The 26,234-nt window shown below is 44.5% G+C and overlaps 2 protein-coding genes across 2 annotated transcripts in view; one reads left to right on the top strand and one right to left on the bottom strand.

Moving 5' to 3' along the window:
• Positions 1–26,234, top strand: part of grin2db (glutamate receptor, ionotropic, N-methyl D-aspartate 2D, b) — a gene marked incomplete at its 5' end in the record, with an annotated part of 136,559 nt that overhangs the window by 40,040 nt on the left and 70,285 nt on the right. The window contains 2 exons of the mRNA XM_080768345.1: positions 6,666–6,791; positions 22,946–23,175. Coding sequence (XP_080624471.1) covers positions 6,666–6,791; positions 22,946–23,175 — 356 coding nt within the window. The remainder of the gene's footprint in view (positions 1–6,665; positions 6,792–22,945; positions 23,176–26,234) is intronic.
• The window catches only part of pitpnc1b (phosphatidylinositol transfer protein cytoplasmic 1b), a 350,470-nt gene that overhangs the window by 281,237 nt on the left and 42,999 nt on the right, over positions 1–26,234 (bottom strand). The window lies entirely within an intron of this gene.

The following is a 26,234-nucleotide window of genomic DNA, read 5'->3' as shown; positions in this document are numbered from 1 at the left end:
GGTGCGTTAGTGGTTGGACAAGCGTATAGCTGCAGCTGCTTAGGTGCCAATGCTTAAAGACCGCTAAAGCAAGCTTAACCCGTTTAGGCCTGAAAAAAAAAAGTCTTCTAAATGGTGACAATTTTCTGAAAAAACCTCATGTTTCTGTATCGGTGGTGGTGCTCCATATTTCATGTCAAGAACCTCAAAATTGATATGCAATTGGCCACCGACCCCCCCCCCCCATCTGAAAATATGTTGTCCCATAGGAACCCCTCAGAAGCAAAGATTTGAGAAAAAACCTTGGCTCTGAAAGAATTATAATATTCAAAGATTTGTGGGATATTTTCGCGATTTTTTTTTTAAATAGCAGACCTACAAGTTCGAGCTATGAGCTTGTAGTTCTGCTATTTTCCAATAGCTAAATTGTTTAAAACACCAAAAGTGGCCCCGAATTGGTTAAAGGAAACAGTTGGCCTTTTTTTCAACAGCAACTCCATATACGGGGGCCCTCGTCCTCACTAATGCTCACTATGGAACGGTGCCATGTCTGTCTATAGTACAGTATACGCTATGTGTCTCTGTGATGGATTGTGGATGGTTAACAAAATGTGTACTTCATGTCGGTGGTGTTTTCAGAACAAGGAGAAGGTGTCCTTTCAATTGATGCAGGAACAAAAGGGCTTCTATTTCAGCACGCTATAACGTTCAGTCTCTCTTAGGTCGTTCCTCAGACGAGCCCTCCGTCGTTGCTTCCAGTCATCCCGGTTCTCCATATACATCCGGGGCCAGCTCGTTGGTGCCTTGCGCTCCTTATGCGTCGTTCTTGAGTATATACATCCACATAATTATGTTAATGTGGGACAGCCTCGTGGCCTCGTGGCCCGTGTGTTGGTTCCCCACAGCACTATAGTTTGGCTGGCTGACAGCTTTTTGGTTGTCTTTGGCAGTGTCTCATTCTCCTGGGCTGCTATTTTATGGCTCACCCTTTTGGGCATTCCATCATACAGATCCGTGTTGGTATAGCATGTGTGCTCTTATACTGCCATTCTGGTGGAGCACCCGTCGAGAGACTTCTGTAGGGTTGGCTTCACAAGGACCAGCATTCACTGCCGTATATAGGAGAACAGACACATAGAGTTCCATACACTATGTCCATGCCGTTTATAGGGCCCTCCATGCCAAGTGCGCATTCCTCACTTTTCAGGTCTTGTTCCGTTTCGAGTTGACTCCATGTGGAGCCCTGCAGGTATATACTTGAAGTCCTTGACTTCCTTCAAAGCAGTGCCTTCTGTTGTCAGAGGTGGATGCTCTGATGGGATGTTATATTGGTGATAACTTACGCTTTCTTGGCATTCAGCCGGAGGGCACACTCTGTGCCAAGGTTGTTGTTTTCATACGTAGACACTTATGATGCCCATGAGGACCACATTTTTTATAACTAAAAGGGACCTAAAGACGTGTCCACACACGTCCTGGGCCTTATTAAGACGCGTGGACACGTCTTTAGGTCCTTTTTTTAGTTATATAAAATGTGGTCGTTATACTTTTATTCATACTTTTGACAGCAGCCGCTATTATAGGCAACGCCTTGCTTGTCCGTCCCGGAAGGCAGTTTTGCTGTTTCACGCATAGCCATTCACTTCCTTTGGTTTACGGCCGACAAATCTTTGCTATTATCTCTGAATCTATACGTTCTATGTTCTGTCTATATGTTCTGCCCCTAAAATGTCTGACTTCAGAAGGTGAGGCTTTCAGAGTAAATTCTGCTGGGCACTCTAAACGCCTTTATTTTGAAAAAAGATCCGGGGCATAAAACGTGTTAAAGGGACACTTCACCCTTTTTGCAAAAAAAGATATGTTAATGACGTTTAGAAGCTTTAGATCACTTTCCTGGGGGTCTTTATGTGTGTAATATGTGGTTTTTAGATATTTTAGATTGTAGCAGTGAGCCTGTTGTCTCTGATGTCATGGACACTGGCCTCACTACCTTCCTGGACTACAATTCCCATAATTAGTTGGTGCACTGCTCCTCCTTGTGGATAGGGGGGAGAGCTGTCTTACTGAGACAACATGTAGTCCAGGAAGGAAGTGAGCCCAGTGTCCATGACATCAGAGACAACAGGCTCACTGCTACAATCTAAAATATCTAAAACCACATATTACACACATAAATACCCCCAGGAAAGTGATCTAAAGCTTCTAAACGTCATTAACATATATTTTTTTGCAAAAAGGGTGAAGTGTCCCTTTAAGTAAATACTGCACTATAGAAAATACTCAATTCCCTCACAGTTCCCCATGGGCCCCAGTGGTTGAAAAAGTACTCAAATGTTTTACTTAAGTATAATAAGTATCAATACTGCAATATAAAAGTATGAAAGTCCGGATTTCCCAAATGTACACGAGTAAAAGTATTGGCTTCAAAATGTATACTTGAAGTACCGAAAGTACTAGTCTTCAAATGTATCCAAAATCCTTTGCTAAATAGCTGATCTATACAATGCGTTGTGAGGTTGTATAGATTGGCTATTTTCGAATGGACGAAATGTATAAGTAAGGCTGAAGTGGCTACGGCATGTTTTGTAATTATAATCAAAATGTACAATGTACAATATTTGCCCCTGAGATGTAGTAAATGGTGCATTTATATAGCACCTTTATCCAAGGCAGTTTACATCGATGGACACTAACTCTGGGCTGGGACTGGGACAAAAGATTGGGCCCAGGCCAGCCCACCACAACCAGCGTGCAGATAGCAGAAACTCTACCGCCCGCTACGTCGCGGCACACACACACAAACAAGCCCTAATAATACCACCACTTTTACAGAACAACATAAATGATACAAACCAACAGACAAGTACACACACAACCCTCTGTTGCTCTCACAGGAACGATGCTGGCAAAAAAGGATTCAAGATAAGCGGGTTTATTTTGTCACACACTTGAAATTATCATGATGGCACTGGCAGAATGGCAGCACGCCCGGAACGCATGGGAACTAGTGCGAACCGCAAAGGTTCCCATCCGGTCACTCTACACCTGAGCCACTGCCGCGCCCACAGTGGAGTAGACTATTGGAAATTGGAAATACTCAAGTAATGTACAAAATGCCGGGTACCTCAAAATTGTACAGTAAAAGTACAGTATACTTATAAGTAAACGTACTTTAGTTGCTTTCCATCACTGCTGTAATGGAATGAAACTTTTCAGATTCACAGCTGGCGTTAATTGGAAAGGTGTACCGCGAACGGCCGGCCGGCCCTCCCTCTGGGCCAATCACGTCTCCCCAACATATAAACGGCACCACTCCCTCTGGGCCAATCACGTCTCCCCAACATATAAACAGCGCTCCCTCTGGGCCAATCATACGTCTCCCCCGACGTAGTCATTGCAGTGTGTCAGTGGAGCGGAGGGCCTCCAGGGGGCACTGTCCTCGACACCATATAGTCTCATGTATTCCAGACAACTATTCCACAATCTCTATATAGAGCCTGGAACTAATAATAATAATAATAGCTCAAATGTATGTACCGCTTTTCTAAATACCCAAAGCGCTTTACATATAGGAACAGTAGGAACGGACTTTAATAAGAAGAAAAAAACCCAAAGCAAAACATAACAGATACAACAACAGCACAGGGTTAAAAAGATAAAAGGATAAACGAGGCCTCATGGGAAAGCCATCCTGAAGAGGTGGGTTTTGAGTGAGTTTTTGAAGGAGAGGAGAGAGAGATAACTATACAGCTCCCGAAATCCGAGTAAGGAAAGCTGCCATTTCCCGCTCACGGAAATACATTATAAAATATCCTATTTAATATCTCATAGCTTATTTTTGAGTATAGCTTTTAATGTTTGTCTTTCAACGATGCTTGTTTAAGAAAACGCCATAGACAATAAATAAAGACAATAAAAAAATGATGTAATGTTTTTTTTTTTTTATAGGAGGAAACATTATGTTGTAATTGATGTGATAAGTGATAAGGTGACCGCTGCAGTTGTTGGGAAAAGTCCAACATAATAAGAGAGTCGCCTCTCACCCCGACCCATCACTGTTTATGAGGGGCAGCTGCTAAATTTGCGAGAGGCGACGGTCCGGTAACGTGAGACTATCAACACAACGAGGAACACCTGTTCCTCAGTATATAGGCTTTTCTTTCTTTCTTTCTTTCTTAACCCATTTTGGTGTTTTAAACGTTATGTTATAATTTAGCTATTGAAAAATAGCAGATCTACAAGCTCATTGCGCCTACGAGCTTGAATAGGTCTGCTATTTTAGAAAGAATCGTGAAAATGTGGCACACGTCTTTGAATATATATTCTTTCAGAGCCAACGTTTTTAACGCACGTCTTTGCTTCTGAGGGGTTCCTGGAATAACACATTTTCAGATGGGTGGTCGCTTTGGGGCCAATTGCTTTGACCGTGACATGAAATATTGAGCACCACTGATACAGAAACATTAAGTATTTCAAGACATTTTTTTTTTTAATTTTGACGTCAGGCCTGACAGCTATAGTGTTTAATGTTTGTGTTGTCTGAACACAAACATTAAATGCCATTGACACTGGATGGAGAATTTACGTCATGTGTGTATGAGCAAATCTATGTACATGTCGGTGAGAACCCTTGGCCAATAAGGGACCACCATTCTTGATGATGATGTACGACGATTAGGGCGCCCCTCACTTAACACGGGTGTGATTTTTTTTTTTTTTTTTTCGGCAATCCCCCCTATATACATCCCCAAATATATATAACGCATCATGTCTATTTTCTATGGGTCATTTCCTTTCAAGCATTGAGTTCTACGAGCTTGTAGGTCTGCTATTTTTGAACAATCGTGAAAATGTGGTGCAAATCTTTATGCTTCTGAGGGGGTTCCTGGAATAACATATTTTCAGATGGGGGTCGGTGGCCAGTTGCATGTCCTTGACATGAAATATTGAGCAGCACTGATATAGAAACATCAGAAAACATTGCATCAGAAAACATTGCAGAAAACAGCCATGATTTAGAAGACTTTTTTTTTTCTTTTTTCGATGCAGTCTGCAGTCTGTTAGGAACAGAACCTACTGGCCCTGCAGTCTGTTAGGAACAGAACCTGCTGGGCCTGCAGTCTGTTAGGAACAGAACTTGCTGGGCCTGCAGTCTGTTAGGAACAGAACCTGCTGGGCCTGCAGTCTGTTAGGAACAGAACCTACTGGGCCTGCAGTCTGTTAGGAACAGAACCTGCTGGGCCTGCAGTCTGTTAGGAACAGAACCTACTGGGCCTGCAGTCTGTTAGGAACAGAACCTACTGGGCCTGCCGTCTGTTAGGAACAGAACCTACTGGGCCTGCCGTCTGTTAGGAACAGAACCTACTGGGCCTGCCGTCTGTTAGGAACAGAACCTACTGGGCCTGCAGTCTGTTAGGAACAGAACCTACTGGGCCTGCCGTCTGTTAGGAACAGAACCTGCTGGACCTGCAGTCTGTTAGGAACAGAACCTGCTGGCCCTGCAGTCTGTTAGGAACAGAACCTGCTGGCCCTGCAGTCTGTTAGGAACAGAACCTGCTGGGGGCCTGCAGTCTATGAGGAACAGAACCTGCTGGGCCTGCAGTCTTATTAGGAACAGAACCTGCCGGTGGCGGTGCCTGAAGTCGGTATAGCGCTGTCGCCTCAAAGCTAGAAGGTCCCGGGTTCGATTCCCTGCAACCCTCCTAGACTCCTTCGAAACCGCTCCGTCTCTCCTAGCCCTCCACAGAGCCTTTAGAGTGTGTGTTTAGGAGGTGTCCTCATAGAACCCTCCATGCCCTCAAGGTTCAAGGTTAGCTTTATTGTTGGGAAATTGGTTTGCAGCCAGATCATAGTAAAAAATACACACAACAACAACAACATTCAATACAAGACTATAAGATCTAAGAACAGGGCACTAGAGACAGATAATTCATGGCATTCAATAGTAGCAAAGTCAGCAAAAGTGCATTAGTGGGAAAGAGGCAGAGAGCAAGAATAAAGTGCTATCTGCTGTTCAGCAGTTGAATAGCAGCCACGGGACAAAGGATAGTTTGAACCGATTTAGTCTTTGTAGTGTGTAGCACCCTCAGCCGACGACCTGAGGGCAACAGTTCAAACTCAGACCGAAGTGGGTGATCCGATACAAGGCCATCCACAGAGCCTTTTACAGTGTGTGTGTGTACAGGAGGTGTCCTCATATAACATGTTGTTCCCTCCTTGCCCTCCACAGAGCCTTTTACAGTGTGTGTTTTAGGAGGTGTCCTCATATAACATGTTGTTCCCTCCATGCCCTCCACAGAGCCTTTTACAGTGTGTGTGTATAGGAGGTGTCCTCATATAACATGTTGTTCCCTCCATGCCCTCCACAGGGCCTTTAGAGTGTGTGTTTTAGGAGGTGTCCTCATATAACATGTTGTTCCCTCCATGCCCTCCACAGAGCCTTTTACAGTGTGTGTATAGGAGGTGTCCTCATATAACATGTTGTTCCCTCCATGCCCAAAACAGAGGTGTGTTTAGGAGGTGTCCTCATATAACATGTTCCCTCCACAGAGCCTTTTACAGTGTGTGTTTTAGGAGGTGTCCTCATGTAACGCGTTGTTCCCTATACCATGCCCTCCACAGAGCTGTGTTTAGGAGGTGTCCTCATTATGTAACGCGCTGTTCCCTATATACCTTGCCCTCCACAGAGCCTTACAGCCCGGCCGTCTGGGTGATGATGTTCGTCATGTGTCTGACCGTGGTGGCGGTGACCGTCTTCATCTTCGAGTTCTTCAGCCCCGTGGGCTACAACCGCAGTCTGACCAGCGGCAAGAGTGAGTGGTGGCTCTGGGCCTCGTCTCTCTCTCTCTCTGTGTGTCTCTCTCTGTCTCTCTCCCCCTCTCTCTCTCTCTGTCTCTCTCTCTCTCTCTCTCTCTCTCTCTCTCTCTCTCTCTCTCTCTCTCTCTCTCTCTCTCTCTCTCTCTCTCTCTCTCTCTCTCTCTCTCTCAGTGCAGGAAAAAAGTTAAAGTGTAGGCCTACAAAATAAAAGCACTCACTATGCTCTATATGCCAAATGTCCCGAACATGTTCGAACATGGATCTTTTGAAACTTTCAAATGACCGATATGCATTATATAGGTCTGACGTGGTATGTTTTGTAATAATAATAATAATAATCCGAATCTACAAAGTATAACTAGTAATTCAATTTGTCAAATGATATTGTATTGTAGTAAAAGTACAATATTTGCCTCAGATATTGTGCAGTAGAAGTACATTTACTCCAATTAAGTATACAGAAAAAAGAACCCTCAAATGTGTAACACCATTTTGGGGGCGGGAACCCCTTTTTGGTGTTTTGAAGCATTGTTACACTTTAGCTATTGAGAAATAGCAGATCTACAAGCTCATAGCGCTGCACCGAGTGCCGCGCTATGACCTCGCAGATCTGCTATTTTTTTGAGAAATGGTGAAAATGTGCCTCAAATCTTTGACGTTATTACAGAGTGAACATTTTAACTCAAATCTTCGCTTCCTGGGAGGTCCCTGGAACAACATATTTTCAGATGGGGGGGGGGCGTAGAGGTTACATAACATTCCTGGTGGTCCTTGACATGAAATATTAAGCGCCACTGATACAGAAACATAAGGTTTTTCAGAAAAACTGTCAGGATTCTGAAGACATTTTTGAGTGGTGCAACAACCACTCCAAAGGAACAGCAATGTCCGTGTTGGTTGGTTAACCCACCTATGTGACGTTAACCTATAATAATAATAATAATAATAATAAAACTTTATTTGTATAGTACCTTTCATGACATGAAATGCAGCTCAAAGTGCTTTACAGAAAAAATGGAGAATAAAATAAAAGCAAGGCAACAACATTAAAAACAAGCAGTAATGCAATAATACAGTGAGGACATGAATAACAAAAATAAAAAAATAAAAGATCAATTAAAAGCAATGTTGTAGAAGTGGGTCTTGAGCTGAGCTTTATGTGACTATGAGTACCAGTAGGGGCGCTGTTGTGCCAGAAACAGAGAGAGAGAGAGAGATAGTGCTGCACTGTTGCCTGCTAATGAGAGAGAGAGAGAGAGAGAGAGAGAGAGAGAGAGAGAGAGAGAGAGGAGGAGGGGGGGGTGGGGAGTTGCACCACTCAGTTCACACGGGTGTGATTTTTTTTAAAATTTTGACGTCAAGTGCAGTACTTGTAAATGTACTTAGTTATCGCTCTCTCGCACGCACGCTCTTGTGCTCTCTCTCTCTCTCTCTCTCTCTGTCTCTCTCTCTCTCTCGTCCACGCCGCGCCGCATGCTGTCACATCCGCTGACAAGCCGCTCAAGAGGACAAATACCCAGGAAAGTTCACGCCGGCGCCGTTGGAGCGTTTTGTTTGCGTTTGGGAAGAGTTCCAAATCCCAGAGGAGGATTATAAGCCCTTTTTTTCGGAGGTCGATTCAGGATATAGCTCCGTTTGTGTGTCTGTCTCTCTCTCTCTCTCTCTCTCTCTCTCTCTGCTGGGTTTCCACTGCTTTTTTGGGAACTCGGCTAACATTATCCCATTTTGGTCGGTAACCCCTTTTGGTGTTACGTTATGCTTTAGCTATTGAAAAATAGCAGACCTACAAGCTCATAGCACGCCACTGAGTGGTGCGCTACGAGCTTGTAGGTCTGCTCTTTTTGAAAAATCGAAGAACGACTGACATAGAAACATGTTTTTTTTTCAGAAAACTGTCAGGATGTAGAAGACATTTTTAGAATCTGATCTCGGGTCAGAATGGAAAACTGTCAGGATGTAGAAGACATTTTTAGAATCTGATCTCAGGTCAGAATGGGTTATTATCAGTGGCAGACACAGTCAACAGAGTACATTTACCTCCCGATGCGGTGCGTGATCGACGGTACATCTTCATTCCACTTTTCAAAGAAAAATATCTCATCCGTAAGATGTTATATTATACTTATTGCGAACGCAGTGATTGCGAACGCAGTGAGCACTTACTACCAGTAAGACGCGCAAACGCGGGAAGCGAACGCAGCTCGTACATATTTGGGTTTTGGGACGTATAGCTGCTTTGGGGACTCCTTATATGGTTATGGCTGAGTCATGGTGACGTAATCACTCAGCTCCATATATGGGCACAAAAGCGGGACAGACAGACAGACACACAGACACACAGACAGACAGACACACAGACAGACATGATCTGCTAGGTCTCATAGTAAGTGCTCACTGAATTCGCAATGAGACCTAGCAGAACATGTCTGTGTGTCTGTCTGTCTGTCTGTCTGTGTGTGTGTCTGTCTGTCTGTCTGTCCCGATTTTGTGCCCATATATGGAGCTGAGTGATTAATAAGCAGCTATACGTCCAAATATGGATTGTGTTGCATCATCAGCTCCAAATATGGAGTGTGTTGCATCATCAGCTCCATATATGGGCACAAAAGGGGCCAGGTCCACATATACAGTAACAGCGGGACAGACACACAGACAGACAGACAGACAGACATGATCTGCAGGGTCTCAGCTGCGTTCGCTTCCCGCGTTTGCGCGTCTTACTGGTACTATATGTCATTATACCACCGGGACCCATACTTAAAAAAAACATAAATTATATATTTACCACTGAAGCCCTGATTCAATCTATAAGCTTCTCAACGTGCCACCATGTGGGACGTTTTTTTTAACATTTAAAAAATAAATAGTTTTAATATTTTGTAATTGCTATACATTGTAAATGCATTGATCAATGCATGCATTGATAGCAAAATGTACTTTTGTAATTAGTCATTTAGTCAAGTATTTTACTATTTTTCCCAAGCATGCATTTTCAAATACTTATTTTGTAAAGGCGCTCCGGCGCTCCAACTTTGACATGAGCAACTTTTAGTAGTCGAGTCATAGCCTATTTGATTTATACTTGCATTCAAGTACTGCGATCGAGTCATTTTGTCCACCACTGAATATCTTCCACACAGTGGTTACACTAAAACAAAGTGCTACCCTTGCCCGTTGTAGAGGATAATCCTCCAACCAGGCAAGAGTATACAAGGGAATCATGAGGAAGGAGACAATGATGAGCCTCATTAAATCCTCATTAAATTGTCCTTACTTTGTTCGTGAGGAAAGATTATGAAAAGCCAACATGGGATTTCTGGAACATGTGGACTGGGCTCCCCCAGCTCTGCCAAACGATGAGTGCCAATTGTTCTTTAAATGAGGCTGTGGTCCACGAGAGAGAGACAGAGAGACAGAGAGAGAGAGAGAGAGAGAGAGAGAGAGAGAGATATCTCAACCCATGTACGCTGAAGCTTAATTTCAGCATTTAAAGCAAGTGTCTGGTGGTGACACATTTCAAACTGAAAAATGTGTTGATGCCACTCGTGACTGTTTTTCAGTTAACCCATTTTGACCTGAGATCAGATTCTAAAAATGTCTTCTATACACATCCTGACAGTTTTCCGAAAAAGCCATGTTTCTATGTCATTCGTCGTTCTTCGATTTTTCAAAAAGAGCAGACCTACAAGCTCGTAGCGCGCCACTCGGTGGCGCGCTATGAGCTTGTAGATCTGCTATTTTTTGACCGCTATAAAGCATAACATGATGCTGACACCAAAAGGGGTTAAACAAAATGGGTTAAACACAACTTGCGTTTCTGTCAAGCGAACACCACTCTCCTGCACCATACTGTCACATTAAAAGTATATAGCCGGCCCGGGGATGGCCTGAGCAAATCACCCAAAGCGTGTTATTTTCAAATATGGCACGCACACGCTCGTTCTGCAACACTAACAATTCATTAGAGTGTGTGATTAAAATATGTCAAGGCGGCCTGCCGTCATTTGTTTTCATAGCGGCTTGGCAGCTATAAGCGCTTTATTTGCAGAGCGTGGGTTTCCGGCTAGGGGCCGATTCATACTCCTGTTTTTCGAGCCGAATAAAAGTCGGTTCGGCTCTGTAGAGTACTCTGCAGGTACTGTCCTAAAGTCGTCTCTTCGGTGCTACTGAGAATTTCTGACGAGCCGAAATCATTTCGGCACTACAGCGCCGAAACAGCTGTAAAATAAGAGTATGATTCGGCCCTTATAGGATCCCCAGCAACACCATCATTAAGCACTTTATCCATTATGTTGGCTATGTGTTGACTTGGATAGCATTTTATACAGACTTATAGCATGTTACGTAGACAGCACTAGAATTGCTTTTATGTAGTTATAGCACTTTATAGTATGTATATGGTATAGTATGGTATGTTATATAATGTATAGTTTATACATACGTATAGTTTCATTATATAGATATATTCCACTGTACGTTCTTAGCTTGTGACAGAATCCAGCAAAAAGGCCCTCAACTCTACTTTTCCATTTTTCAGATTTGTACAGATTATTAAAGTACAGAATGTACGCTTTCATATGGTGTATCGTTCAATGGAATTGGACAATAATTGAAGGAGATATAACCATTTTAAAATGATCGGGGCCTTTCACCCAAAGCTGAGAAAAAAGTCCCTTTCAATATTCACAACATCTTTAACACCTTAGAGCTGGACAGAAGTGTGTGTGTGACAATGGGAGGGACAATAGGTACTTAACTCCACCCGCAACGACCACCTTATAGAACGTTTTAGCTGTCAACAGTGCAACATGTATTGCCGTGCTTTTTGTTCTTGCTCAATGTAAATCGCTCTGGATTAAGAGCGTCTGCTATAAATGCCTAAATTGTATAATAGAACTATATAGAATCTAGGCCTATGTGCTACAGTATATGGATAATATCACTGTGATTATTAATCAAGGAGGTGTGTGTTAGTTATACCCATACCTGAGTGCTATACACACTGCATGAAAAGAGGGGTTAACGGGCAATTATGGGCAGTAAACTCAAGTTTAGCCCATAATGTAAACGCCCATAAATGTACCATCTCCCCAGGGGGAGTTTACCTAAGTTTGCTCTTAATGTAAGTTTATCTGGAGTTTCCATGGTTCCATATTCCATGTTTCCACAGCGCTATAGCTCATCTCAATAGTCTCTCTCGGTCATATCCGTTAATAACACAAACGTTCCGAGGGCTATATATATATATAGCGACATAGATTGCAATCCCAGATGTCCGGTGGATTTGGAATGGCTGGCCAATGGTTATAATTATGGCTCATAAACATGGCTGCTGTAAAGCGTTCCGAGCGACGTCGTCCATGTGGGCTATATTATAGTCGTTATTGTTGTGCAGGTGCTAATCGTTATCGTGATTGGTGTGAATGGCCCTCAAGAGGGTGGAAGTCCAGGGTGGCCATGTTGTGCTGCTCATTATGGGCAACTTTTGGCTTGTTTTTTCTCGGTGAAGTTGCTCGTAGGCCTATATTGTGTGTTTTTTTTTAAGGTTGTTTCTAAAGGTGTAGTTGTTTTATTTGGATTTTTTTTGGACTGGCTTTCTAATGTTATTTATTCATATATGGGCTTGTTTTCAATTTTCATAGACCCGCCTGGTTGCTTATTTCTCCTGCAAAATCTGGCATTGACCGGCAACACTATATATAGACGGCAGAGAGAGAGAGAGAGAGAGAGAGAGAGAGAGAGTAGTTTTTGGTGGTGGTGGTTAGTCTGAATATTGTGTCCGCAATGTGTGTCCAAGTGTGTGCGTGTGCGTGCGTGCCCGTGTGTGGCCGTGTGTGTGTGTGTGTGTGTGCGTGCGCTGTGTGCAGATAACTGATCTTCATGTTGCACTGCAGCTTGATGCTCTCCGTATACTGAAGCCTGAACATCTATTATTCATCGGGTGCAGTTTGAGACTCCTGTGATATATCCTAGCGTGCGCGCCTGCTGCCGCGGCACGCCGCCTGATAACCCCCCTCCTCCTCCTCCCCTTCCTCCCCCTCCCTCCTCCCCCTCCTCCTCCTCCTATACTGACTCGCCGGTTTTTACCGCATGGCTGCCGGCCGCTATGCGCCATACACAGTATACATCCTGTGTAATGTATATCTATACGACATACACATACCTCTCTGTCAGCCTCCTCTCTCCGTATCTTCTCCCCCTGCATGCGCTCTGCCTCCTCCATCAGTCACACGTCAACCCCATGAAGCTCATTCGGAAAGGAGGAGGAGAGATGTGGTTTTGTGGCGATGTTGAATTCCCCCACCCACCACCACACGCCACGTTTTGCCGATGTATTGGGATTTTAAATGGAACTGGAGTGTGAGAATGTGTGCATATATACCTTCATGCAGATCAGGTTCCTTTAGCAAAAAGACGATTTTTAGAAAGACTTTAGAAATCCTTTCTTATAGTCTGGGTATATTACCCAAAAAAAAAAACCCTGGAATAAATTACTTTCCAAGAAATGTCTAGTTTGTGCAAGGAGAGGGCTATAGTGTGTATAGGGGTTCGTCCTTTATTTGAACTGAATGTTGCGTCGTGTGTTGAACCGATACGATACGGCGTGATTTGTTGTTGATTTTTGTTGGAACTTTGCTCCACGTTTTCATAAATGCCCCAGTACACGTCTGTGTACATCAACACTGGATTTTAATAATAAATAATGTACAAAATAAAACACAGGAAGGTTTAGTTTAGCCCATGAGCTACTACAGTATATTGCCTCGCAGGACTTCCCGCGGGCCCAGCTGTGCATGCCTCTCGCTAGCTCTGTACCAATCACCTGTTCTGAGCCTGCTCCCCTGCAGGTTGCCTAGTTACAGACAACCAGCGCTGCTCTCACATGCACAACCCCGCAAAATGTTTAACCCATTTTGGGTGGGAACCCCTTTTGGTGTTATAGCATCATGCTGTGCTTTAGCTATTGAAAAATAAGCAGATCTACAAGCTCATACGAGCTTGTAGGTCTGCTATTTTTTGAAAAATCGAAGAACGACATAGACATATAGAATCATAGCTTTTTCAGAAAACTGTCAGGATGTAGAAGACTTTTTTTAGAATCTGATCTCAGGTCAAAATTGGTTAAATCGTCTGCATCTGATACTCCGACACACAGCAGCGTCGTCGTCAGAAGAAGAAAAAAAAAATGCCTGCAAATGTGGGAAAGTGGGGGAAAAAGATGCAAACGATTACTTGGCTTTGACGGTGGCGGCGGCTTCGGCGTCAGTGGAGATGATTATGAAGCATATGTGCTGTATAATATATAAAGTGTGTCTGCGAATGTTTTCTGCGGCGCTTGGTTTAGATTTATAGAGGAACTGTCGGCACGGCAATGGTTTTTTGCGGCTCGGCTGGATCAGCCGGGGTCCTATAGAGAGAGAGGAGCACACAGCAGGAGTGCTCGTATAGGCGGTTAGAGAGTGTGTGTGTGTGTGTGTGTGTGTGTGTGTGTGTGTGTGAGTCAGACAGACACTCTGTGGCATGCCGGTTCTAAGACCTCCTCCACGCATGGCTATGCATGTATAGGGCCTAATGATTATATATATAGGCCAAGAGGAGTCTACTATACACCCCATGTCAGCCTGGCTCACTGGATAGTGGATACTATAGTCCCACTGGTCCCAATGCTGCAATTAGAGATACTACTGTATCGGTATATCGGAAAAGTATCGCCCTTATCGGCCCTTATTTGTCATATCGGGTCATTATCGGTATCTGTGAATGTGCCAGTTTAACCACCGATCCGACACACAGCAGGGGTAAAGGGGTTGAGACTATGGGTATAGTAAATAAAAAAGCTGGAGTTTGCTTTGTCGAGTTGCCCCAAACTGCAAGTGCACATTTGAGTGAGGAGTCTGCTATAAACACAACACGAGATATATATATAGCTAGATAGCTATAAACACAAAACAAGATCACAACACCGATATCGGTATTCGGTATCGGCTAACACAGAAATCGGGATTGGATCGGAAACGAAAAAAAAAAAAAATAATATCGGGACATCCCTAATTGCCCAATAGGGGGTCCCAGTGACTTTGACTTATGGGCCCAGACGGTCCTGGGCTGCCCCCCAACCTCTCCCCTCTCCGTAGTTACAAAGCTCCAGAACAAAAAAACAATGAGTCTGATGAGCCTCAGGCATGTGGAAAGCATTGCTTGTCAGGGACAACATGGCCACTATATGAAGAGACTGGAGCCCAGGGCATCACGGGGCTGTGCTGTATACTGTATACCTTCCCCTCCCTGCCTTTTTAACCCATTCTGACCTGAGATCAGATTCATACGAGGTTTCCACTGGACAACACACTGGTCTGATGAACCCATTCTGACCTGAGATCAGATTCTAAAAATGTCAGTCGTTCTTCGATTTTTTTCAAAAATAGCAGACCTACAAGCTCGTAGCGCGCCACTCGGTGGCGCGCTATGAGCTTGTAGATCTGCTATTTTTCAATAGCTAAAGCATAACATGATGCCAACACCAAAATGGGTTCCCGTTCAGAATGGGTTAAAAGCTCCAGGAGGAGTTATTTCGTCATTTACATGCACCCAGAAATAGTGTGGCAGTTTTCCCCACCAAGTATATAGTGTTTCTTGTGCAAAACAAAATGCTTTTGCAAATGGATTAAGAATCATTAGAATCATTGACCCCCTCATACGCTGTATACCTAAACATTTGAGATTGTCCCGCCTGTTAGGTTATACCCGACTTTGAGGCTCTGGCTGTTATACGATAACGTGTGGTATAGCCTATTTTATTGGCTCAATACAAAGTCGGACAGTGTTTTGGGTGTTCAATACAGCGCTCACACCGTCACTATAATTATAGTTTGGTAAACTGAGATGAAAAATAAAAAAAAATAACTTGAGTTGTCCCGTAGAAGTGAAACTGCTGCCTTGAATTAGTTGGAATGTGACACTTAGAAGACAATGGCAGGTCGTCAAACCCCCCCCCCCCCCCCCCCCCCCTCCCCCTCCCGCCCGCCGTAGGGGGAGAGGTGTGAAGAGCATTAGAAGAGAGGCAGGGAGAGAGTGGCCAATGGAATTGCACGAAAAACACAGTCATCTTGACCGTTAGCCGTCAGAGTAGTAGTGAGTTTAGTTCAGACACGCTAGTGTTAAGGGAGTTGCATTTCAATGTCTTTCAATTACTAGCCACCTTCACAAACACATGTGAAGACATTTCTTGGTATAGGTTTCGCCATTTTTCTGAGAATATTCCCTGTTATAGCTTGGTTTATTACACAGGCCCTGCGTCAAGTGTTACAACAGCGGGACATTGAGGTTTATGTTTCACTCGGTTTCACTAACTTTCAGTTAACTTCGAGCAACAGCTCTGTATATCCGTCCACCTAACGCGGCCAGTGTCGGGCAATATTACTTAGGAGAGTATCGGAGTAATTATGTTACTTATTACGTATTACTCCTTGGAAAAAGTAATAATATTATATTACGTATTACTTGGAATCAAGACTAATATTATCACATTTACATATTGTATTATATTACTTTTCCGCGCCCCCCCACCTACAAAAAAGGGGCTTCTTCTTACCATAGTGCAATTGTTACATTGTTACATACCCAACACAAAGTATTGGTTTTCACAATGTTGAACTACTTTGAATTCAAACTCAATTAAATTCCAATTTATTATAGTCGCTATAATGATAAGGAGTGGTTACATCATGGGTGCCAATTTATTGTACCGCCTGCAGCAGACAGACAGACAGACGCACTGGTTGGCTGGTGCAGATGATGTCCTGCTTCAGGAACCAGTCGGTGTGCTCGTCTCATACACAGCCTTATAGTACCCTATTATCACAGTGTGTACATTACATCCCATAGCCCGTAGTGCACCCATAGTTCCGCGGGCAAAGTCAGTAAGCCGTGCCGAGCCACGAGGCCCCATAGGGCAAGGAGCCCATCTCCTGTTTCTGTATAGCGTGAGAGGCAGCTTCATGTGTGTGTACTGTACAAGTACTGTACTGTACAACCCCCTGGACATGACGTTAGTATATTATGTCACAGGGATTTATTTAACCCCCAATCCAACCCTTAGATGCTGAGTGCCAAGCGAGGGAGTCATTGGGTCTTTTGGTATGAATCAGAATCTCAGGGTGAACGGACACTGAGCTGGTCACAACGGCAAAAAAAGGGATGCACCGAAAGGGAAATTCTTGGCCGAAACCGAATATAAGAAACAGTTGGCCGAAAACCGAATACCGAATATCCGAATATATTTAATATTATATATATTTTTGCCTACCATTGCTGTCATTGGCGTACCTTAAAGCTACCTGGCTGGGGGGTGGGGGTAGGGAACTGTGATGGACGATTTATGGTTATGGCAAAACTTAACTTCAATAATAATCACTGTTATGGGTCCATAAAACATTTATTCAGCTCATTTGAATGCATTAATTGCATACACTATTCGGTGATATATTTTCTGCCTATTCAGGCCGAAAATGCTTTTTTAGCCATTTTCTGCCGAATATTTTCTGCGGCCGAATATTCGGTGCATCACTAAAGAAAACACAACCATACTTTTTTTTTGTCGGCTACAGTTGTTGAGACTGAGCTGGGGAATAACTTATCTCTCAGAGAGAGAGAGAGAGAGAGAGAGAGGAAGGAAGGAAGGAACTGGCACAAGGAATTAACAATCAAACTTTGCAGATTACAGCGAGAGAGAGAGTTTTGTGAGTGACAGAAATCCGCTCAGGATTTCCCTGGTGGGAATATTCAGAATCAGACCCGGGGAACATGGCGCGCATACCTCACGTTACAAAGAATGACACGTAAACCGCCCCCCCCCCGACTGGCGCATTCCCAGCGCGGGAAGCTCGGCTTTCCCTCGAGGGCTCTGGCTCCGAGGCACCCACAGGGATGGGTGGGCAACCGGTGATTTACATAATATATAGAACAGTAGGATGGGTGGGCACCGGTGATTTACATAATATATAGGACACAGGATGGGTGGGCACCGGTGATTTACATAATATATAGGACACAGGATGGGTGGGCACCGGTGATTTACATAATATATAGGACACAGGATGGGTGGGCACCGGTGATTTACATAATATATAGGACACTAGGATGGGTTTTCAATTTACATAATATATAGGACACGTCAATTTCAAGTCGATCACATGGCCCTGAAATAAAAGCATGACAAAAAAAACATAATTAATCCCGGCCCCTCTCACTTTTCTCCGTGCCCCTTTATCCCCTGCCTCGTGCTGTTTCAAAAAGGCACAGTGGGTTTTCGAATTTGCTCTTTAGATATGATATATTTCCACCGCATGACACCACGCTACATCCGACGGAGAATAATAACATGTAGGGCGCGTTAAGTGGTTTTAAACGGCAGAGAGGCGTGTAATCACGGGGTAAGATCGCACAAGGAAGCAGCACGATTGAAAGCTGCCGTATTTGAAGCCTGTAGTCGACAGGCAGCGTATACCCCGTGCTCTCCTATTCTTTAAAAGAAAAATTATCCCACGATTTTGTAACCCATTTCCACCCCTGTGTCTTATCTAACGTGATCCTGGGCTCTACTGTATACACACCCTCCCGACAACCTGGGGAGAGCAACGGACTTGAACTCATGCTTCCTTCATGCGTGAGTGAGTGTCCAAGTTGCTCCTTTACACCTGACAGGGGGGGGGAGTTTCCCTGGTTGGACGTATAGCGCGTGGAAGGAACACGTTATTCCAACCAGTTCCTTTCCCCTCCATCAGGCATGGAATAGGCCTGCTTGTTCCCCGGCCCAATGTTTTTCTTGTTGTTGTTTTTCCTGTCGAAAGACCCCTTAGTTGAGAGAGAGAGATGAATCAGGGACCCCCACAACTTTTTCATAGCTTCAATATACTGTATATAGTTTCATTGTTGACAGCACAATCATCAGTGACTACCGTAAATACCATGCAATTTTAGTTGACTAAATCTACAGTTGATTCTGTCGTCAAAGAATATTTTGGTGGTGCGTTGATTGACGTCGTACTGCTTGATTTACGATTTTACACTCGGGACGCATGCTGAAAAAATAGCCGATCTACGAGTTGGGGCGCAACTACTAAACATAAAATGCATTGTCTTTTAGTTCTACTGGATCTCTTCTCCACTATAGTCCCTACACCCAACATTTTAGTCTAGTTTTTATCTGTCGATGAAACTTATGGTCAGTCTTAAAAAACCAAGGTGGTCGATGAAATATTTTCGGTGCAGTTGTATAGTTGATGAAATAGAACACTGGAGCATCGCGGGAGTATTATGTCGTGTTTTTAGCGTGGCAAAGCGTGGGTGAATGAATCGAGGTGAGCGATGGATCGCTTTGGAGAGGAGGATCTTTGGAGAGGAGGATCTTTGGAGAGGAGGATCTTAGGAGAGGAGGATCTTTGGAGAGGAGGATCTTTGGAGAGGAGGACCTTTGGAGAGGAGGATCTTTGGAGAGGAGGATCTTTGGAGAGGAGGGAGTGAGCAAGAAACGGGACTTCTTCCTGATCAATAATCCGCTTACACTGCGTGGAAAAAGGCAATTATGGGCCCGTAAACCTCTAGTTTAGCGGGCATGTACAGTTAATATACGGTAATATACAGGTGTGATGGTACAATTCGGAAAGTTTACCGGAGTTTGTTGGAAAGTTTAACAGGTGTTTTCCTGTAATATACACATACACGTATTCCATGCTTTTTGTGCAGTGTCACCTGTGCTGGTTTAAATACTTAAGGGATTTAAAAACAAGCCACCGATTCAGTGAGCCTGACTTCCTCGGGCAACGCATTTAAAAGTACCCCGTTTTGTTTTTTTCTCTTCTTTAACCAGGATCTGCTTGGAATAACCAGCCGTGCTTTTCGCCCGAGTATATATATATATCCTAGGCTACGTGTTTGCTCAAAGGGGGGAGAGTGTATAGTTCACAAAAAGTAGGTTTGAGCAAGACCGCATGAGACGTACGGTAGCTCTGGCCTCGAGTGTACACAATTTGTAACTTTATTCTAAAAGACTTTGACAGCCAAGGCGTATACTGTAGTTCAAGGTCGATGTAGGCACGCTAAGATGACAGACAGATGATACGTGAGCAGTTGAAAGCCGAGCCGCGGTGCTCTCTCAAGCATAATATTGAAGATGATGAAGAGAGTTTTTTTTTTGGTGAGACGAGTGTATATATACCAGAGTTGCAGCAGTGATGCCACGGTTTCTCAAATAGATTTTGTGTTTATATATTTTGAATGCTGCAACATTACAATTGAGTTTATAAATTGAAAGGTGTACACTGTTGGTTTGACTATTGCTATTACTACTATACAACTATTGGCATACGATTCATACAAGTAAGACGCGCAAACACGGGAAGCGAACGCAGCTCGTACATATTTGTGTTTTTTTAAGATTTTTTATTAAGTTAATTATTTTTTAAGTTACGTTTTTTTAAGTTAAGTTTTTTTTAAGTTAAGTTTTTTTAAGTTAAGGTGTGTGCGTGTGTGTTTATTTTTAAGTTAATTTTTTTAAGTTATTTTTTTTTAAGTTAAGTTTTTTTTTTAAGTTAAGTTTTTTTAAGTTAAGGTGTGTGTGTGTGTGTTTGTGTGTTTTTGCGTGTGATACAGCTGCGCCCTCTGGTGGCGGGCAGGTGGTGTAACAGCGGGACAGACACAGACAGACAGACAGACACACAGACAGACATGATCTGCTAGGTCTCATAGTTAGTGCTCACTGCGTTCGCAATTATGACTATTTGGACTATATGAAATGGGTCCGAACAATTTTGATCTTTGATTTGAAGTTGTTAATATACAAATACTTCCAATGGCATCTAAATGTGCACAGTTGTGTGGTTAAACATGCAGTGTGTAGCGAGGATGAGGGGGTACTTGGGGGGGGGGGGGAAATGTCTCCCATGATCCAATGAAGGTGCAGTGCCTGTCTGGGCCAAGAAAGTTTGAGACCTCCTGCAGAGTAGATGCATACCATCGTGTTTGGTGGCATCGTATTCCATCGTTGCGTAAATTATATAGGATCACAAGACGGAGGACGACCGACCGACCGTCCTACAAAAGGTCCATTGAGGCCATGATAGCTGTTCCTCAGGCCTCAGCCCGCGTTGCACACATTAATATTTAGGGCCACTATCCGTTGGAAGCTCGACGTCTGTCCGAGGCTTTATCCCATTCTGACCTGAGATCAGATTCATACGAGGTTTCCACTAGGACACACACTGGTCTGATGAACCCATTCTGACCTGAGATCAGATTCTAAAAATGTCAGTCGCTCTTCGATTTTTCAAAAATAGCAGACCTACAAGCTCGTAGCGCGCCACTCGGTGGCGCGCTATGAGCTTGTAGATCTGCTATTTTTCAATAGCTAAAGCATAACATGACGCTAGCACCGAAATGGGTTCCCGGCCAGAATGGGTTATTATCCCAAATGGCAAACAGCCTCTACTCTATAGCTCCCCCCAAAATGTACTCTTTCACAACAGACTCTATACACAAAAACATATTGGCAAATGCATTGAATACGCAATGCCAAGGGCAGTAAAAAAAAAATGTTCAAGGGGCCGCGAAAGAGCACCAGGCTGCAGCAGAGAATCTATAATGTCCGTTATGTTGTGAAGATTTATAATGTTTGGGAGAAAGAGAGCAGGAGACAGCGGAATAAAAGAGTGTGAGAGAGGAGAAAAATACGTTGTGGAGTGTGGAGTGATTGGTGTAGCAGTGAAACTAACTTTTCCAGGCAGTAAAAGCCGTTATAGTGTATGTAGCGAGCAAAGCGCAGAGCACCTGGTGTTGTTTGTGTCTACCCGGGGTTAGATTTGCTGCTGTGTGGGTGGGTGGGCTGGAGGGAGGGGGGGGGGGGGGGCTTAAGGGGAAATCCATGCCTCTGTCTTTTGAGTTTAGATTGTTGTGGTATTGCTAACTTATGCCGTGTTCAAACTGTCAGATACAAAGCTATAGTCTGTTCATTTTTCAAAAACAGAAGACAGCGACATGAAGATAAAAAAAGCTACAGGCTATACCGTTCATTTTCAAACAGATGCCAGCAGCAACATGAAGATACAAAGCCATATACATCCAACGTTTGTAGCTGCTAAATCTATTACATTCGCCGCAAAGTGAACACAGCAGTTCACCCAAAGCGACGATAAACACCTAAATACCGAATCGAGCGACGTAAAAAAAATCACACTTGTGTGAAGTGAGCGGGGCTCCTTTGCGGTCTCTGACAGCTATACCAAAGTGCACGTTTATAATCAACACGTCGTTTTACAAATCGTAAAATGTATAGCCAGAGTTAGCCTTAAAGCTCATTTCCATCTGTGTAGTCCCTGAGCATGGGGCTCTTATGTTATAAAAGTGGTAATAAAACTATGTATCCGTAGAAAAACCGAGCGCCGTCTTTGACGCACCGACGAGCACACACAGAGCACGTTCGACACCACAAACCCCTCGCCTTTACGTATACTCGTTACAATACATAAAATACATCATTTATATACATCATTATAAATCGGGGTAAATTCCACAAAGGAACTTTATACATGAACAACCATCAATAAAATATTTATTCAAGCAATGCAATTCAAGCGCTGAAAAAATATTCCGGAGCATTCCTTTTTGAGCTGACCGAAGGATGGCAGGGAGCTCAGTTCTTTCAGCGCCACCTGGTGGTCACCAGTTTAGGCTTTTGCGTGCCAATTCTCCCATTATAAAGAAATAATTAGTAATTATATTATGCATGTAATGTGCATGTCATCACCTGTACACCAGATTAGAGGAATTTTCAAAATATGGATGAAAAAAATTAAGAATAAAAAATAAATAATAATAATCTTAAGGGAAGACGTCTTGTCGTCCGTGGCATCCGGGTACTTAATTGGCAATTAGACGTCTTGACGTTCATGGCTCTTAAACGGTTTTTAAGGAGTTTTTGGAGTTCATTCCATGAAGTTCCATCATGACCTGCAACGATGGTATAGTGACCAACCAGCAGGGAAATTAACCCAGATAATCAGAGTACTTCTTCCTTGTGTGTGTGTGTGTGTGTACGTGTGCTTGTGTGCTTGTGTCTGTGTGTGTGTGTACGCGTGTGTGTGTGTGTGTTCTCCAGAGGCGGGCGGCTCCACGTTCACCATCGGGAAGTCGGTGTGGCTGCTGTGGGCCATCGTGTTCAACAACTCGGTGCCGGTGGAGAACCCGCGCGGCACCACCAGCAAGATCATGGTGCTGATCTGGGCCTTCTTCGCCGTCATCTTCCTGGCCTCCTACACGGCCAACCTGGCCGCCTTCATGATCCAGGAGGAGTACATCGACACGGTGTCGGGGCTGAGCGACAAGAAGGTGAGATTATGAACTGGTCCAGGAGCAGCACATCGACACGGTGTCGGGGCTGAGCGACAAGAAGGTGAGATTATGAACTGATCCAGGAGCAGTACATCGACACCGTGTCGGGACTGAGCGACAAGAAGGTGAGATTATGAACTGATCCAGGAGCAGTACATCCACACGGTGTCGGGGCCTCTCCGACAAGAAGGTGAGATTATGAACTGGTCCAGGAGCAGTACATCGACACGGTGTCGGGGCCTCTCCGACAAGAAGGTGAGATTATAAACTGGTCCAGGAGCAGTACATCGACACCGTGTCGGGGCTGAGCGACAAGAAGGTGAGATTATAAACTGATCCAGGAGCAGCACATCGACACCGTGTCGGGACTGAGCGACAAGAAGGTGAGATTATGAACTGGTCCAGGAGCAGCACATCGACACGGTGTCGGGACTGAGCGACAAGAAGGTGAGATTATGAACTGGTCCAGGAGCAGCACATCGACACGGTGTCGGGACTGAGCGACAAGAAGGTGAGATTATGAACTGGTCCAGGAGCAGCACATCGACACGGTGTCGGGGCTGAGCGACAAGAAGGTGAGATTATGAACTGATCCAGGAGCAGTACATCGACACGGTGTCGGGGCTGAGCGACAAGAAGGTGAGATTATGAACTGGTCCAGGAGCAGCACATCGACACGGTGTCGGGACTGAGTGACAAGAAGGTGAGATTATGAACTGGTCCAGGAGCAGCACATCGACACCGTGTCGGGGCTGAGCGACAAGAAGGTGAGATTATGAACTGGTCCAGGAGCAGCACATCGACACCGTGTCGGGGCTGAGCGACAAGAAGGTGAGATTATGAACTGGTCCAGGAGCAGTACATCGACACGGTGTCGGGGCCTCTCCGACAAGAAGGTGAGATTATGAACTGGTCCAGGAGCAGCACATCGACACGGTGTCGGGACCTCTCCGACAAGAAGGTGAGATTATAAACTGGTTTAGGAGCAGTACATCCACACGGTGTCGGGGCCTCTCCGACAAGAAGGTGAGATTATGAACTGATCCAGGAGCAGCACGTCGACACCGTGTCGGGACTGAGCGACAAGAAGGTGAGATTATAAACTGATCCAGGAGCAGTACATCCACACGGTGTCGGGGCCTCTCCGACAAGAAGGTGAGATTATGAACTGGTCCAGGAGCAGCACATCGACACGGTGTCGGGACCTCTCCGACAAGAAGGTGAGATTATAAACTGGTTTAGGAGCAGTACATCCACACGGTGTCGGGGCCTCTCCGACAAGAAGGTGAGATTATGAACTGATCCAGGAGCAGCACATCCACACGGTGTCGGGGCCTCTCCGACAAGAAGGTGAGATTATGAACTGGTCCAGGAGCAGCACATCGACACCGTGTCGGGGCCTCTCCGACAAGAAGGTGAGATTATGAACTGGTCCAGGAGCAGCACATCGACACGGTGTCGGGGCCTCTCCGACAAGAAGGTGAGATTATGAACTGGTCCAGGAGCAGCACATCGACACGGTGTCGTGACTGAGCGACAAGAAGGTGAGATTATGAACTGGTCCAGGAGCAGCACATCGACACCGTGTCGGGACTGAGCGACAAGAAGGTGAGATTATGAACTGGTCCAGGAGCAGCACATCGACACCGTGTCGGGACTGAGCGACAAGAAGGTGAGATTATGAACTGGTCCAGGAGCAGTACATCGACACCGTGTCGGGACTGAGCGACAAGAAGGTGAGATTATGAACTGGTCCAGGAGCAGCACATCGACACGGTGTCGGGACTGAGCGACAAGAAGGTGAGATTATGAACTGGTCCAGGAGCAGCACATCGACACGGTGTCGGGGCCTCTCCGACAAGAAGGTGAGATTATGAACTGGTCCAGGAGCAGCACATCGACACGGTGTCGGGACTGAGCGACAAGAAGGTGAGATTATGAACTGGTCCAGGAGCAGCACATCGACACGGTGTCGGGGCTGAGCGACAAGAAGGTGAGATTATGAACTGGTCCAGGAGCAGCACATCGACACGGTGTCAGGGCTCTCCGACAAGAAGGTGAGATTATGAACTGGTCCAGGAGCAGCACATCCACACGGTGTCGGGACTGAGCGACAAGAAGGTGATATTATAAACTGGTCCAGGAGCAGCACATCGACACCGTGTCGGGACTGAGCGACAAGAAGGTGAGATTATGAACTGGTCCAGGAGCAGCACATCGACACGGTGTCGGGGCCTCTTTGACAAGAAGGTGAGATTATGAACTGGTCCAGGAGCAGCACATCGACACGGTGTCGGGGCCTCTTTGACAAGAAGGTGAGATCATAAACTGATCCAGGAGCAGTACTTAAGTAAAAGTACTTAGTTACTTTCCACCACTGCGTTTGTGGTGTTTGTCGGATTAGGTCCTCCTCGCAACACTGGTGCGTTTCTCTGGGAAAAACGTGGCCCCCCGAAATTTGCTCCGATATGGGTCTGCGCATGCATGAAGTGAAGGAGTTTCATTTTTTTTAATGCAATCAGATACAGTAGGACTTGTGGAGAGCTTGTAGATCTGCTATTTTTTGTCTGCTATTTTTTTTTTTATGAAACTGTGGCGCAAATCTTTGAATAGATACACTCTTTCAGGGCGAACGTTTTTAACTCAAATCTTTGGGTCCCTGGAACGACATATTTTCAGATGGAGGTCTGCGGCCAAAATACACATAATGCTGGGGATCCTTGAGATGAAAACGGTTGAGCACCAACTGACACGGAAACATGAGGTTTTTTCCAGAAAACTTTTAGGATTCAGAAGACTTTTTTTGTGTGTGTGTGTGATCAGATCACAAAGTGACCGGAAAAAGGCTGGCAAAAAACTGAATGAAGCACTTCCACTCTAGGCGTGCCTAATTAGGGAATGTCACTATTAGCTGAAAATGCTCACAGCTTGGCTATTTGTTTATTATATATATATATATATATATATATATATATATATATATATATATATATATTTATATACTTTGCGAGGCAGTAGAACATTTAAATTCACCGTAGAGTATCTCAACCTGGTAA

This window comes from Protomyctophum bolini (assembly GCF_963924005.1).
Source record: "Protomyctophum bolini genome assembly, chromosome: 7".
In the NCBI taxonomy this organism is placed as follows: Eukaryota; Metazoa; Chordata; class Actinopteri; order Myctophiformes; family Myctophidae; genus Protomyctophum; species Protomyctophum bolini.
This window is presented reverse-complemented; position numbering and strand designations above follow the sequence as displayed.